The 15,113-nt window shown below is 36.7% G+C and overlaps 1 protein-coding gene across 13 annotated transcripts; it reads left to right on the top strand.

Annotated features, from left to right (window-relative positions):
- Positions 1–7,654: 7,654 nt before the first annotated feature.
- LOC115710792 (uncharacterized) lies at positions 7,655–13,769 on the top strand. 13 transcript variants are annotated; one of them, XM_030639146.2, is made up of 11 exons: positions 7,655–7,838; positions 8,068–8,165; positions 8,693–8,812; positions 9,590–9,712; positions 10,914–10,994; positions 11,130–11,218; positions 11,298–11,406; positions 11,487–11,555; positions 11,778–11,879; positions 12,587–12,835; positions 12,917–13,769. In XM_030639146.2, exons 2-11 carry the CDS (start codon positions 8,154–8,156, stop codon positions 13,613–13,615), a joined length of 1,653 nt encoding a protein of 550 aa, XP_030495006.1. In that variant the 5' UTR covers positions 7,655–7,838; positions 8,068–8,153; the 3' UTR covers positions 13,616–13,769. The 13 variants fall into 13 exon arrangements, with proteins under 13 accessions (XP_030495006.1, XP_030495003.1, XP_060963069.1 ...); XM_030639143.2 differs by having other exon boundaries at positions 7,678–7,833; XM_030639160.2 differs by having other exon boundaries at positions 7,688–7,833; positions 8,099–8,165.
- The last annotated feature ends 1,344 nt before the right edge of the window (positions 13,770–15,113 follow it).

A 15,113-nucleotide genomic window follows, 5' to 3' on the forward strand; every position in this document is an offset into this window, starting at 1 on the left:
AAGGGGCTTGGCCAGACGAGTTACCGCAAGTACTATGGTCTTATAATACAACTCCTCGATCTACAACTGGCGAAACACCCTTCTCACTTTCTTACGGGTGCGAGGCCATGTTGCCAGTTGAAATCGAGGCAGGTTCCCTACGAAGAGATGTTTTCAATATCTCGCAGAACGACGAAAAGCAATTACTCTGCCTTGATCTTCTGGAGGAAAAACGTGATCAAGCGCACTTAAAAAACGCGGCTTACCAGCAGCGAACTGCAAGATACTTTAACTCCAAGGTGAAAGTAAAGGTCCTGCGAGCAGGAGACTTGGTCCTTAGAAGGGTAATGCCAAATACCAAGAACCCAACACATGGGGTCTTCGGAGATAATTGGGAAGGACCATATCTCATCGCGGAAAAAATTGGTGACGCCACATACCGACTCCCAGCACTCGATGGTACTGCGATTCCACGAGCTTGGAATGGCGAGAGTTTAAAATTATATTATCAAAGTACTCGCATTATTAAACCATGTTCGCTCTTGTACTTATACTTAGACATTTTTTATAAAAAAAAATCCTAAGTATAGGGGGGTATATATGCCATAATGTACTATTGATTATATAAAAGAAATGCCTCATGTTTGTTAAATTTTCAAATTTTGTCAGGACTTGTAAATATTTCTACTTATTACACCAAACTGTAATTAAAGTCGCATATATATATATATATTAAAAACGCGAGTACCGTGTACTGCGAAAATGTTAAAGGATAATTATCCCCGCGAGGATATAAACTTGTCCAAAGTAAAATGCAAATTTGTCTAAGTACAGAGTGCGAGTACCCCTGTACCGCATAAAAACTAAACGAGCAAATTCAAAAAGCATAACAGTTTAAACATAGGAGAAAAAGTCAAGCATCTGTAGCAGCAGGAGCAGTTTCATCCGCGACTTTGCTAACGGCCTCGTTCTCGACTTCCTCAGCATCCGCACCCTCGGCCTCCTCAGGAAGATTCCCTCCACCACCTTGAGTTTGAGTAGGCGACATGACGCGAAAAGCCTCGGCCATCTCAGCGGCCTCTGCTCCGAGGATATAGAAGTCAAAGTTTGGGATTTTAGAAAGAGTGGTGTAAATATAATCAGAAACTGCCTGATCATACTGTTTCTTCCCATTCTCCTTCTCGACCTCTAAGTCGCGAGCCATCTCCTCGATCTTCGCCTGAGAGTTCTTGGCCTCGAGCTCAGCCTGCTCCTTAGCCTTGCGAAGTTCTTCAAGATCTTTGTCCTTTCTAGCCGCCTCTTGTTTCAGCCTCTTCATGTTCTCCTGAAGCTGGGCATTGTGCCTCTTCAGCGAGTCAGCTTCCTTAGAACCAGCGGCAACAACCTTCAGGAACAGGGTCATCGACTGCGAAGCCAACTCCATAGAACGCGGAACAAGCTCCTCAGAAGGGATCTTCTCCGCCTTGGATATGAACTCCTCACCCACAAACTTCTCCTGCATAGCCAGAAAATCGCGGGCTGGGACAGTTGGCTCGATCATGACTTTCTTCCCCTTGTCCTGCGTGGTTTTAGCCAGCTTCTTGGAAGAATCTGCGGCAAGAGTAGTTACAACATCGCTCTTCCTCTTCTGGGCGATAACGGGCGATGTCGTCGCTGTTCCACCCTTTGGCTTGATTTTAAGGACGGGCGCGGACTTCAAAAATGTCATCTCTGCGAGGATAAATAAGGATAAGTATGGATAAATTTCAAGGCACTAGTTTATAAACATAAGATATGTTACCTGGGATTGGTCGAGAAGTTTGCTTGGAGAGGCGTTTGTCTATCCGCTCTTGTTGTCTCTCAGATGGCTCTTTGTACACTGGCTCTCTTTGAAGACTTGCGTTCTCTCGAATCAGCTGGTGTTCTCGCAGCTTGGCAGTTGTACACAGTAATCGCCAGTCGCGATCTTGTACCGGAAGGCTCCCGAGAATTTCAGTTGTTTCCCTGCGAGTTGCGTCAAGTGCAAGTCGAGCTGGTCTATCTGCGAGAACAAAAAAGAGCGAGTTAGCATGAGATCTCAAAGTAATTCAGAAAATGCCTAAGTTAGAAAACACGCGACGTACTAGGTTTGCGATTAAAATCAGTTCTAATCCCAGGGACTTTGAAGATGTAGAACCATTTTGATTTCCAGTCCCCCATGTTCGACACCATTCCTTCTACTCCATTGATTTCAGAAGTCGCCCATTTGCTAAAGCAGTAGAAACCGTTATGAAGGCCTACGCTTTTTATATCGTAAAAGTAGCTGAACTCTTCTACCGATGGAGCCCTATGAACGTACTCCATATACATCGCGTAAAAGGCCAGGGCAGTGCGATAACTATTTGGAGTTAGTTGAAAAGGCGATACGTCATACCGTTTAAGGATGGCTGCGATAAAGGGATGGAAAGGGACTGATACCCCACATCGGAGAATGGGTATTGAGATTACCACATCCTCTGTGGGAATAATCGCAGGGTTGGTGAAAGGAAGGTGCGCCCTCTGGGTCGGTTTAGGTCGCTGAAACGCAAGTCGCAACAGATTTAACCTCGTAAAGGTAGTGAAGTCTGAGTTGGTAACACTCGAAATCAGATCTTCGCACGCGAAAGGCTCGTTTAGCTGGGCGTCATCGACCGAGTCTGTCCCACTCCCTTCCGCCTCTTCTTCATCCTCGCCTGATTCGCGAGCTGGGGCCGTCCAGTCATCGTCCATCAACTCGACCTCGACGTCAGGAGCATGCCTCGAGTGAATAAGGTAGTCGCGAGCCGACACCGTAGACTCGCTGTCTCGAATATCGACGGTCCCAGGTTCGGCGAGTTCCTGCACCATTCTTTCGATGTCTGCAGATGACATCGGGCCTAGCTCTATTGGCCCGACCTCCACTTCTGAAATTGAAGCTGGGAGAAAACTGTTTTCCTCCTGGTCATCGTCGCCATCGAATCCATGGCCTCCCGAGCCGAGCAGTTGGCTATCCGACAGGTCGCTCATCTGAAAGATAGAAGATCTTTTCAGCGTGATGAATGTGTGAAAACAAAAATAAGTGATCTCACCCGCATTAAAACTATAAAGTCGCACTTGATAGAATGGTCAGCATCCTTACGAATGCTGACCACCCCATCCATATGCGAGTAGAGATGCGAATAAGCCACGCATCCTGGGCCAAGCGGTATACCTCCAGAAACGGCTGGGAGAAACTCAGTTACTCAAGGGGCATGCGTTCTCAAGCATGACCCTGAAATTACTGAGTTACTCCCACCGTTCCGAGACTACCTATCAGCCAAGGAGTACGCTCATTTGAATATTAACGCATGTCGCAAATGGCTGGGTGTATCACAGTATCTCAAGGGGCATATAACCGCATATATGACCATTAGAATACTGTGACACACCCACCATTTGGAAAAGCGATTAATACTCTCGCAATTCAACTCACAACATATAAAGTCCTAAAAGATCTAGCCAATAATCAGAAGTAAATAAGTTCTGTCAGTGTGCGAGTATTCAAACTGTTCATCCGAATACCCGCGAGTATTCAAAGTATGAAACAACGCCTATTTAAATATTTCTTACACAGTATGCGTTTATTCCAATTTACAGGTCATTTTTCATAAGATTACCCAGTTTTTTACCCAAAAAACGTAACCTCATACATATCCCTTACAAACATACATGCCTAAAGAGCCTCAAAATACCAAAACCCAGAAAAACATTCTTTCTCAAACACAGAAAAAAAAATACAGTGAGACTCGAAACTAACCTTTAGTTTTAGCAAGTTGTCCCTGCGATTGCTCTCGATCACTTCTAAGATTGAGGATATTTTGGAAAGAACGGTAGAAATCTGGGCAAAAGATGAAAACGGTTTTGAAGTCTCTGTAAGGGAGGGAAGAAGGAAGTTAAGAAATAAGAGGGAAAAATGGAGGATTTGATTCGTATCAAAGGGTTTAAATACCCATATCCCTCATTAATTGGGATCACGACACGTGGCAGCCAGAATGCCTAAGGTCGCCCAATCCAACGGCCAACGATGGCCATGCCTACACGAAAACCGAGGAGTTTTTGTGACGTGGCACCATAAATGCAATAAAAAGTAATAATTACAGCCGTCATTTTTCGAAACCCTCGATGGGACAACCAAAAGGTCACCTCCTCGTGACAACTCTTCACCTGTCTCTCAAGCAATAGTTTCCCTCTGTGACCGCACCTATCACATCGCGAAACTAGGGGCATGTGTTATAGTGAGATTTCTCTCACCTAGAAACTCGAGACCAGACTCCTATTTAAAGAACACGAATATTCAGATTTCCAATGAAAGCTGAAATGTCCATGAGAGACTTCTCGAAGTTTAGACCTCGCCCAGGATAAAACCAGCAAGGTACTGCGAGCACGACCTAAGTCGGATCGCATAACTTTAACTCGCATTATACAGGATGGATCCAACTCGCATGTGTCAGGATGTATGCGAGTATCCTCTCTATACTTCTGCGAAAGCATAGAGATCAACTCTCTATGATGTGATTTGGTCCCAACGACCCAATAGCCTTGATAAACCGATATAGACTCGCATGTCTAGGTTCTATCAGCTCGACATGCGATGTCAACAAGAGGCGATTACCTAAGGGCGCAGACGTTCCAATCGTACTGATGACCCTGCGAGCTCAACAACGGAACATGAACAGTCAACTCGCAGATGCGGAAGACGCATACGTTGATGGACTTAGTAACTGTCGTTCATTTATTAATGTTAACGTTGCTTGGGTTTAATTATTGCTATTCAATATGTAAATAATGGATTAACAATGAATGTGATCCTTGTGTAACCGATTGGACACCTGCTTTGTATATAAAGGGGTGATCCACCATGAAATGACACCTAGGAATCCCTTGCTACAGTGGACTAAGCATATCATAATCTGACTGAACCACTATAATTCTCTGTCTTATTGTTATTTTCCAGCCTTCGTTGATTGTTTCTCATTCCCAGTCGAGTACTCGCCATTCTAGGTTGAATACTCGCACTTGTTCTTACACATTAAATTCTTCTTGTTATTAACAATACAATATAATTTGGTGTTGCGAAATTCACTCGACAACACAACCACCAATATTATAACAACTCAAAATCTGCAGTTGTCTACACCAGTTATACATCCTCATACAGGCATGTTCACAACTCCAACAGTATACGGACCAGGTGCTTCTGGACAACCAGCTGCACAAGCTAGTTTCTTTAACTTCGAAGTGGCACAAATTAGATACAGTGCTACTCCCGGATAGAAAAACTAACAAGTGAAAGTTCCAAATCAAACATGAGTCATTCTTGAAACAAGAGAGGATCCAAAGCTTTAAGTCAAAATGAATCCTCGAAGAAAGAGAAAACTCAAGAGTCCAAATACTCTGAGTATACCAGCAAGGTCGATACTCATGAGAGTGTGTATAAAGCTACTTGTAATATGGTCCTTTACAAAAAGCCTCCACCCATGTACAAGGGTGGAAGACACAAAATGGACCCGAGCAAAAGGTGTGAATACCACGGTGATATTGGGCACACAGCAAATGAATGTGTTTACTTGAAGGATGAAATCAAAGGATTAGTTCGGGATGACCATATATCCAATTGGGTGAGGATACCTATTATCTATCCCAGAAAAGGAGTAGCACATGGACAGTTTTTTATTCCTAGGTAACCCAGAATCGTAAACCCTCCTTAGGGAATAGGTACTCTGCAAGTGTAACACCCTGAACCGTAAGGGCGCCACATGTGTGCTCTTATTAATTAGTTTATAATAATAAACTAAATATTTAAGAAATGTGTGGTTTAATTAAAACTTTTAGTAAAATTATTTTAATCATAACCTAACTTTTCATTCAAAATACTACTGGATTCAGGGATCCCCTTAATTATAAACTTTTTACAAAATACTACAAAGCAGTTTATTACAAAATGCTGTCCCATTTTCAAAATACAACAAAAGATGGATCCTATCCACTGAAAGCCAAAACAAGGCAGCTGATATATACATTTAGATCGGATGCCTTTTGAAGGTGGTCTCAAATTGTTTTGTCTAAATTTCCTAAATAACTTGGTCCTATATAAGTCACTTTGTTTGTAGTGACTTATATTCAGACTTTTATATCTTCGATTAGAAAATTAGTTTATTGACTAGAAATTTTTTTGCGTCGATGATTATCATAGTATGATTCATATCACTCTAAAATAAAATTCATTCCACTCATTTTTTATTTTATTACCATTTTTATGCTTATTCTTATACTTTCATTCTTTCCAACCAAACGCTACCTAAATGTATAAAAAATGAAAATAAAAAGAAAGGTTATTTTGCTAATTTTAATATGTTGGATGATTTCAAACAAAAAAGAATATATATGTAGGATGGTTATTTACAAATGGCTAATTAAGATTTTTATCTCTCGAACTTTTACATGTACCAAATCATACTCTCTGAACTACTGCGATTGTTAGATTTAAGGACTTTTGTTTAGGGGTGAGCAAAAAATCCAAGAAATCGATCAAACCGAGTAAACCGACCGTTTAAACACCGAAAAAATCGACACCGAAAAAACTGAAAACTGAAAAAATCGCCTTCGGTTAAAACTGCCTTAACATGGTCGGTTTTAGTGTCAATCGCAAACCGACCGATTAAACCGAGTAAACCGACCGAACAAACACCGAAAAAACCGACACCGAAAAAACTGAAAACTGAAAAAATCGCCTTCGGTTAAAACTGCCTTAACATGGTCGGTTTTAGTGTCAATCGCAAACCGACCGATTAAACCGAGAACCGACCGAACATATATATTATATATAATATACATTATTTTTGTACATATTTAATATACAATTTTATTAATCTAAGTTTACTTATATCTTTTTTATTTAAAGTCTCAATTATTTATTATTTTATTTTATTATAATTTGATGCATTTACGTATTATATACACACATTCATAAAATAATACTAGTTTTTTAATATAACTCATTACCATATTAGTAGCATAAATAATTTGAACAAATTTAAAAAAGTTTATTTTACATTATTTATTTAACTAAGAAAGTTTTATTTTTAAATTATATGATATTTGATACAATACTTTAATTTTTTAGTTTTCAAATAATAATAAAAAATTTAAAAACTTATTTTTTTTTTTAAAAAATGAAGTTCGGTTTGGTCGATTTAAACCGACCAAATCGTGGATTAAAACGGTCGGTTTTTTTTATATTTTTATAATGGTCGGTCGATTTTCGGATTAGAACCATAAAAACTGAAAACCGAATTTTGGATTTTTTTGTGTAAAAAACCGACCAAACCGACCGTTGCTCACCCCTACTTTTGTTCAATTTTAGTAAAAAAGGTCTAACATAGATGAAAGTTCAAGGAACATGTTTTAGTACATATAAAAGTTCGAGGGGTATGATTTGGTAGATATCAAAGTTTGGGGAGTATAGTTTAGTGCATAAACAATCAGTAAAATAAAATGAAATTAGATAAAAGTCTTTAAATCTAACAATCTCAATAGTTTAAGAAAATTTTTTAACGACTATAAAAGTTCAAGGAGCATGATTTAGTACATGTTAAAATTTAGAGGACAAAAATCATAATTAGCCTTTACAAATTCCCTATGGTTGGCTTTCAAATGTCCTAAAAAAAAGTTATGTCTTAATGAATTTTCTTCTTGACCAAGTTTGAGGATTTTCATATAAAAAGTTTCTCAAGAAGAAAAGAGAAAAGGCTTTTGCTTTTCCTGCTTGAGCTAGGAGCGCCATCCATTGATGACTCTTCAACACTACCATTACTGTTCTTCAACTTCACTCTACTCCAGGTAAGGTAACTGACTACTCTGTTGCTTTTCTTCTTCTAATTACCCAAATTTTATATGTTGATCACTAATACAGCCAGAAATGATTGGCATGTGGCGTCTTTAAACTGTTTGTTCTTTGAGAAAATGTGTTCAAAATGAAAGCAAATATAGTGGTTGTTCTTGTGATGACACCCTTTAACTAATTATTTGAAATGATAAAATCATGTTCTGGGTTTGGGTTGAGATTTTTTATAGTAAACACTGAAGTTGATCGATCACGAAAAAGGACATAAAGACAAACAGGATCTACGAAGAAAGGAAGAAAGGAAAGTACCACGGACATGGACATCAAGGTAAAACACTATTATATTACTCTTCTTGATACTTGAAATTTAATGGGCACAGTTTTCCAATTAACATACACTACAGACACACATGGTGAAAGGCTAGATTCAATAGATTTTTTTTTTTTGAAGATAGTAAAAATTGACTAATTTTATGGGGTTGGTTTTCTCAAAGGGTAGAGTTTCACTGATTGAAGTGTTCATGAAACTATTACTAAGGCCTTTGAAAATATGGACTTGGTTCAACTTGTGCTGATTCATAGATTTAAGGCCTTTGAATAGAATTGCTATTTCTTTGCTCCATTTGTTGCTTCATAATTGCTTAAGGGGTATTTTCCAAATTCATCTCAAGACAATATTCCCAAGTTTGACCAAGATGTAAGCAAATGGCTTGTTTAAGGTCCTTGGATAATGAGTTAAGGAGTCATAAATCTCCTAAAGCAATGGTTTTCTTTGCCAAAATAAATTATTCATGTTATGCTATGTTTGTTGTACACCATCTCTGTTTAACCCAGATGTATCTTTTGGGTTTCTAGCTTGCTTGGCACAACGATATGATTGAACAGATAGGAAGGGATATATATTTTGATCTTGTGAATTTTGACAAAGTTCTTAATTTTCATGTTCCAAAACAAATGCTCTTCTACCAATTTAAGGTACTGATCTTTGTTTAAGCAATTCACATTCCTTCCATTTTGAATTTTGTTGCTCATTCAGTATGTAATTACTATTTTGTCTCAATGTTAACTGTTTTCATGGAAATTGCCTGTACTTTTACTTATCTACGTAGTTTATCGAGATTCCTATTTTTAAGTTTTAAATGAGTTGGAAGAAGTTACAAAAATCAATTTACTGTCCAAATTGTTCTGCTGATTTGTCCAACCAGTTACTGTAAAGTGTAAACTATAGACAAGGGTGGGGTGGACAAAATAGGATTACTATTTGAGGATTTTTCTGCTAGTGTCATTTCTTTATTGATGTATGCCACATGATCTAGCAGCAACACATGAGGTCTAGAAGACTGAAGAAAGAAAAAAACATGTAATTTGACTTCTGGTATTGCTGTCTGTGTATTCTGAATTCTAATGGCATAGAATATATACACCTATATATTTCCTTTTATACAAAACAGGTATTATGTTTATAACACAAGCATGTGTGTACATGTACACACAAATCTCATACATACACGAGCAGAGTGTTGATATGCATACAAACCAACACACACAAGCATTTGTTAATTTAGGTATTTGTATACACATCCTTTTATGTGAGCTCTGCATACACTAATGTAGATTACCCATTGCTTACCTAAGATAAAATTTATACTTGTTTGTCATGAAACTTCAAGTAATCTTTTTTCTTTATTTTCTATAAAATTTAAATGTTTTGATCACTACTATCAGCATTATAACAATTGAGCCTTTACTCAGGAAAGGGTAGCCAAAGAGTTAAGCATACCAGTGCAATTTCAACGATTCTGGTTGTGGGAAAACCGCATAAATCAAACCTACAGACCTGCTAGGCATTTGACATTGTTGGAAGAAAGTACACCTGTAAGATCATTTAAAAATGCTACCCATTGTATTGTTTATATGATATATATGTTTAGATTACAAGTTTCATTGTGGCTATTGTGGTAATTATCGATTTGGTGCTTAAACCTCGTCTTAGAAACCTGTCTATTAAAGCTCTGATCAAGAACAAAGAAGTTACAATGACAAACTCCAATCTCACAACCAAAACGAGAAATGAACATCTTTAAAATTTCTATCATTATGCAGCCACAGAGCAACTTTTAGCCTTATATTATCCCACAGTCTCTCCACCTCACTTTCCTCGTCTTCAAAAGTTCTATTATTTCTTTCCAACCATAAAATCCAAAAGACAGCAGCTACTGCAGCTCCCCAAAGCTTGTTTTTCTCGTCTTCCTTTAATTTGAAATAGTGAGCTGGAATGCACCAAAAAATCCTTCAAAATCCTGAACCATATCTGCATTGAAATGAAAACAATATTTCTCTGCATTACCTCACGAACATTCACCTTATCCCACATGGCCTGCCATATTGAAACATTTGACTTTAGGAAGTTCTATGATTATCCATAGAGAAGAAGCCTACTGAAGTGTTCCAACCCCACAAACATTTCTGAGAGTATTAATTTCTGATTACATTAAAACATCTTTGAACTAACTCCCTTCCAAACCCTCTACAATCTTCCAGCAAATCACATAAACTTATACTACCCACGTTTTGTAGTAACAGGATTAAATATAAATGTACTTGTTCTTCGAAAGTGTGTTGACACACTAAAAGCTAACAAATTTGCATGATACTTGCCTTTCACAATTATTTGTGGCGGATGGTTTCTTGTTGCTGCTATTAAATATTTGTTTTCTTGTTAAAAATACATTCAACTCCTGCAATGACATCTTTATTGCTTGCTGAAACTGATATTATTTGTCTTCTTTTTTAAGTGACATTAAACATTGATGGCACTAAATTCATTTGATCTATCTATTAGATGTTTTCTCAAGCATTATTAATGTTTAAATAGAATTTACCACTTGTACTCATCATACTACCTCAACTAGTTATTCGTTCCTCGAGCATCTTTTAACTTTTAAAGAGAATTACTAATTAATCTGATCATTCATTCTTATAATTAAGATACAAATTCATGAGTTACTTTATAGTTGTCTTAACTGGTGGAGAAGCATGCACTCTTTTGTGTTTGTTACAAGACTGACTATTGCAGGTTGTAAAATTGAGAGAGCATTCAGACAGGACGAGCAATAGACTAGTGCTAAGGCTTTTTCTGGAAGTAGAACTTGATTTGGTAGTGTTTTCTTAACCACTCAATCAAACTTTACCAGCTAATTTTTTAGTTAAATCATATATGATTTTTTTTTTATAACTGAAAACATGAATCCTACTCCTACATTTTCCTTTTTCTGTTTTCACAATCACTCAGGATTTGCGGCCTATTGCTCCTCCACAAAAGACTGAAGAGGATATCCTTTTATTCTTTAAACTATATGACCCGTGGAAAGAAGAGCTGCGGTACTCTCGCTCTCCTCCTCCTTCTCTTTCTCTTCCTCTGTACTAGTCTTATCTTTAATTTTATTTTTTGGGAATTCAGGTATGTAGGAAGGCTTTTTGTAAAACTAGGAAGGAGTCCTGATGGAATATTGAGAAAATTAAGAAAAATGGCTGGTTTCAATTCTAATGAGGAAATTAAACTTTTTGAGGTAACTTGGGATTTCACTCTGAATAAATTTTCCTAGTTTTATCAATAGCAACCTTGAGTGTAGCTTCTTTAAATGTGCAGGAGATAAAGTTTGAACCTTGCATCATGTGTATTCCCATCGACATCCAGGTCACATTCCTTTGCAGTGAGGTATATTTTTTTGAGGCTAATTTCCTACCATAAACTACTTTTTGCTAACATTTTTTCATTTGGGTACTTAGGGGTTGCATAGGTATGGTATTTATTTTCCATTTACACATTGATTATGCATATATTATTAGAAGCTAATTCCTACTGCAGATTGTTTATAGAATGTATAATTTTATTTTTCTCTTGATCTTCCTCCCGTGCACTTTTTAACCTTTTCTACAGCTTAAAGATGGGGACATCATCTGCTTTCAGAAATTGCAAGGAATTGAGCAATGCCACTGTCCAGATGTTCCATCATTCTTTGAGTATCTCCTCGAACACAAGGTATTTGTTCATAGCTAATACTTTTGTGCTAAAACAATGTTGTTAATTGCCTTGTTCGGTTCATTATTTGTCAAAACATCTGGACATGTAAGATCTCTGTGTCCTTTATTATGATTTGGCCAATTGAGAGGAATTTAGTCTGGAGTGGATTTCTCGAAAGTGATGTTATGAATCTATGATTATATTTTCAAGTATTTATTGGAGCATGTAAAAGATACAGAGGAATTGTAGAGTGTTGGCTGTCATGTAAATGTGGGTGGTTTGGTTGGAGACAAATGATAGGAATTTAAAAGTCGTCTACTCATGTTGCATTGGGATAGAATTAGGTTGTGTAACAGCAGTTTGGCAAATTCACATTTCACTTTTCCTCCGATTCAATGATAATGGGAGGTTTCAAAGTAATTGGCCTGAATTTTTGTGTTTAGTCTTTTGTTATATTAAAGATTTACTTTAATTTCATCTTTCAAATTATGATTGCCCTACCAAGGCCAAGATTTACTTGCAAACTATGTGAGGACAAAATGGAAGAAATGCTTTACTTAAGTCTATATTTTTCTTGAGATAAGTGATCAAAATTCAAAGAAACTTACAACAATATATGGTTTATCACAAATGCTTTTAAAGAAACATATTTTAAATGTTACTCTCAGCTGAACATTTATGTTAGTCCTGGTATAATTTACCAACTATTGTCCTAACTTGTGCAGGGAGGCTATGTTAAGCCTAGTTCGCATACTATCAATACAGATGCTCTTGTAACTGAGCTCTCTCCATCACAAAGTATCATCACTCAAGAGGAATCAACTCAAGTAGACATTTGTACTCAGGCAGTCACTCATGTTACTTTATTGACTAAATCCTCACAACTGAATGAACAGAATGCAGTAGAAGTTAAAATGACGTCAATCCCATCTACCCCCGTTATAGTTGATCCACAACAAGTCCATCCTCATCAGGTTGACAGACTTGACTTAACTTGGTGCTTGTTTTATGCTTGTTGGCAGAGCTCTCATTTCTTTTTGCAAATTTTGTTTCAGGAGCGAAATGTGGTTGAAGCAGCTAGTTACTCTTCTTCTCTTGCTTCATTTGATGCCTTGTTTGCTGACATTCAAAGCCTTTTAGAAGTAAAGGCTGTTGAGGCCGGTAGTTCAAGCCGCCTACAGCGCTCTATGCTTAGCATTGATGAGATCTCAAATGCAAATAAAATCGTCAAACAATGCCTCGATATGAAGCTTGGAAGCTTCATCTCGTCAGGAAGAACTCGCGAATTTAAGAATTCAGTTTCTATTATGCTTACTGTCAATTCTTTTCCTGATAACAAAGTGGATGAGATAACAAAGTTTCTAGATGAATTCAACCAAACTTGTGAACGATATGTGGGAGCAGAGCAGGACACAAGAGTAGCTGAACAGAAAGTGAGCTCAATAATGGAGCTGAAAACCACTCTGAAACAGTTGTCTTCCAAGTTCATACCTACTAGGAATCGAGTTGAGGAAGTCGATCGGGAAATAGCAGATATGGAGAGACAACTAGCCGAAAGGAAGGAAGAGAAGGCACAACTTCATATCACTCTTGAAGATTTGGCTGGAAAAGCAACTGCATCAAGACAAGCATTGATCAATGCTGAACTGGATGTGAACCCATTATGGATCAAAAAAGAGGAAGCGGAGAAGACGGTTGATGACATTGACAAGTCCTGGGAGTCTTTGAAGGATTACTGCTTACTTCTTCAGTGAGTATCATCCACATGACACGTGAATTGTTATACATTGTTTTTGCACATGTTTTGGTTAAATTTGACTCAGTTAGTTATGATAACTAATTTTGCTTGAATTTTGACATCATTTACAAGTTGGAATTCCCTTATATAGCTTGTTTTGATTGTCTTTAGCTACATGTATATTGTCAAAACATTTAGCGATACTTATAAAGTCCAGAGCATTAACCCAAACATTGTATCATAGCAACAGAAAACGACATATCAAATATTAAATAATAATAATTAAAAAAAAACACATTATATATAATGTAAGGCGTAGGATTCAATCCCTTCTGGCCATGGCAACAGAAAAGATATGTGTTATTTTAAAATTTCTAAATAATTCTTTCATTCCAATATCGAAAATCAATAATCACTAGTACGAAATCCCTATCCGTAGCAAGGACTAAAATCCTTGACTGTAGTGAAAAAAAATTCAACCAATTATACTTTTTATTTAAAGTATGATTCATTATATTATAATTCATTGTTTTATGATATTAAACAATTCATGGTTTCCTCACTCCAAGTCTTTGCTGTAAATTGTTCAATAATCAATTCTTTGGGTTGTCCTTTTCCTACCTACAAAAAAACTCCAAATATTTTGGCACATTCAAAAATGATTGGTATTATCATTTATGTATCTATACTATAGAAATAAAATTAAATAAACAAATATACAAGAAAATCATCATGAAAATTTACTTTCGGTTTACATTCAAATAGAATTCTAAAATATGATCGTTGGGATTCTCTATTCAACTTTTTTTTTTTTGTTTGTGTCTGTAACTTTCGTTATAAATTTAAAGAAAAAGATTGAGAAAGTATACACACATATACATAGTGAAGCTTTTGTTAAAGATCGTATGAGTTAAGGCATTTAGAAAATTAAATGGGAAAGGAGGGAGTTGGAGAAGTTGTTAGCATTTATTATTATTATTATTACACACAAGTTGTCTTTCCATAACATTACAATACCGACTAAACCAATCAACTATTTGGGTCAATGGGTGGACTCCATCCATCATCACCATCTTCCCTTAAAAGTCCACTCAGCCCAACCCAAAGCCCAACAACACCCTCATTAACCTAACCAAGTAAAAAAAAAGAATGGGATTCCCCTTCTTTAACAAAATTTATCTAGTTAAAATGTACATATAAATGTAATGTTAAAATATCTAAGAAAAATATTTATTCGTAACTGCTATCAATTGAAACTTGTAGAATCTCTGAACTAATACAAGATATATATTTCATTATTGAAGAAACGAAAATAAATAGGCAATTAATTATGTAAAGAAAGGTTTGTGTAGGGAGATTAGATTACATCTTTAATGGAAACTTTTCTGTCATCTAATCATGTCATTAGTTTCATAATCCAACTCAAATTACAAAAGTCAATACCATCATTAAGTTTTATTATGTAAAAAAAAAAACCATTGCTGACTACTTGACAAAAAAAAAGATTTTGTCTT

This window comes from Cannabis sativa, chromosome X (assembly GCF_029168945.1).
Source record: "Cannabis sativa cultivar Pink pepper isolate KNU-18-1 chromosome X, ASM2916894v1, whole genome shotgun sequence".
Lineage (NCBI taxonomy): Eukaryota > Viridiplantae > Streptophyta > Magnoliopsida > Rosales > Cannabaceae > Cannabis > Cannabis sativa.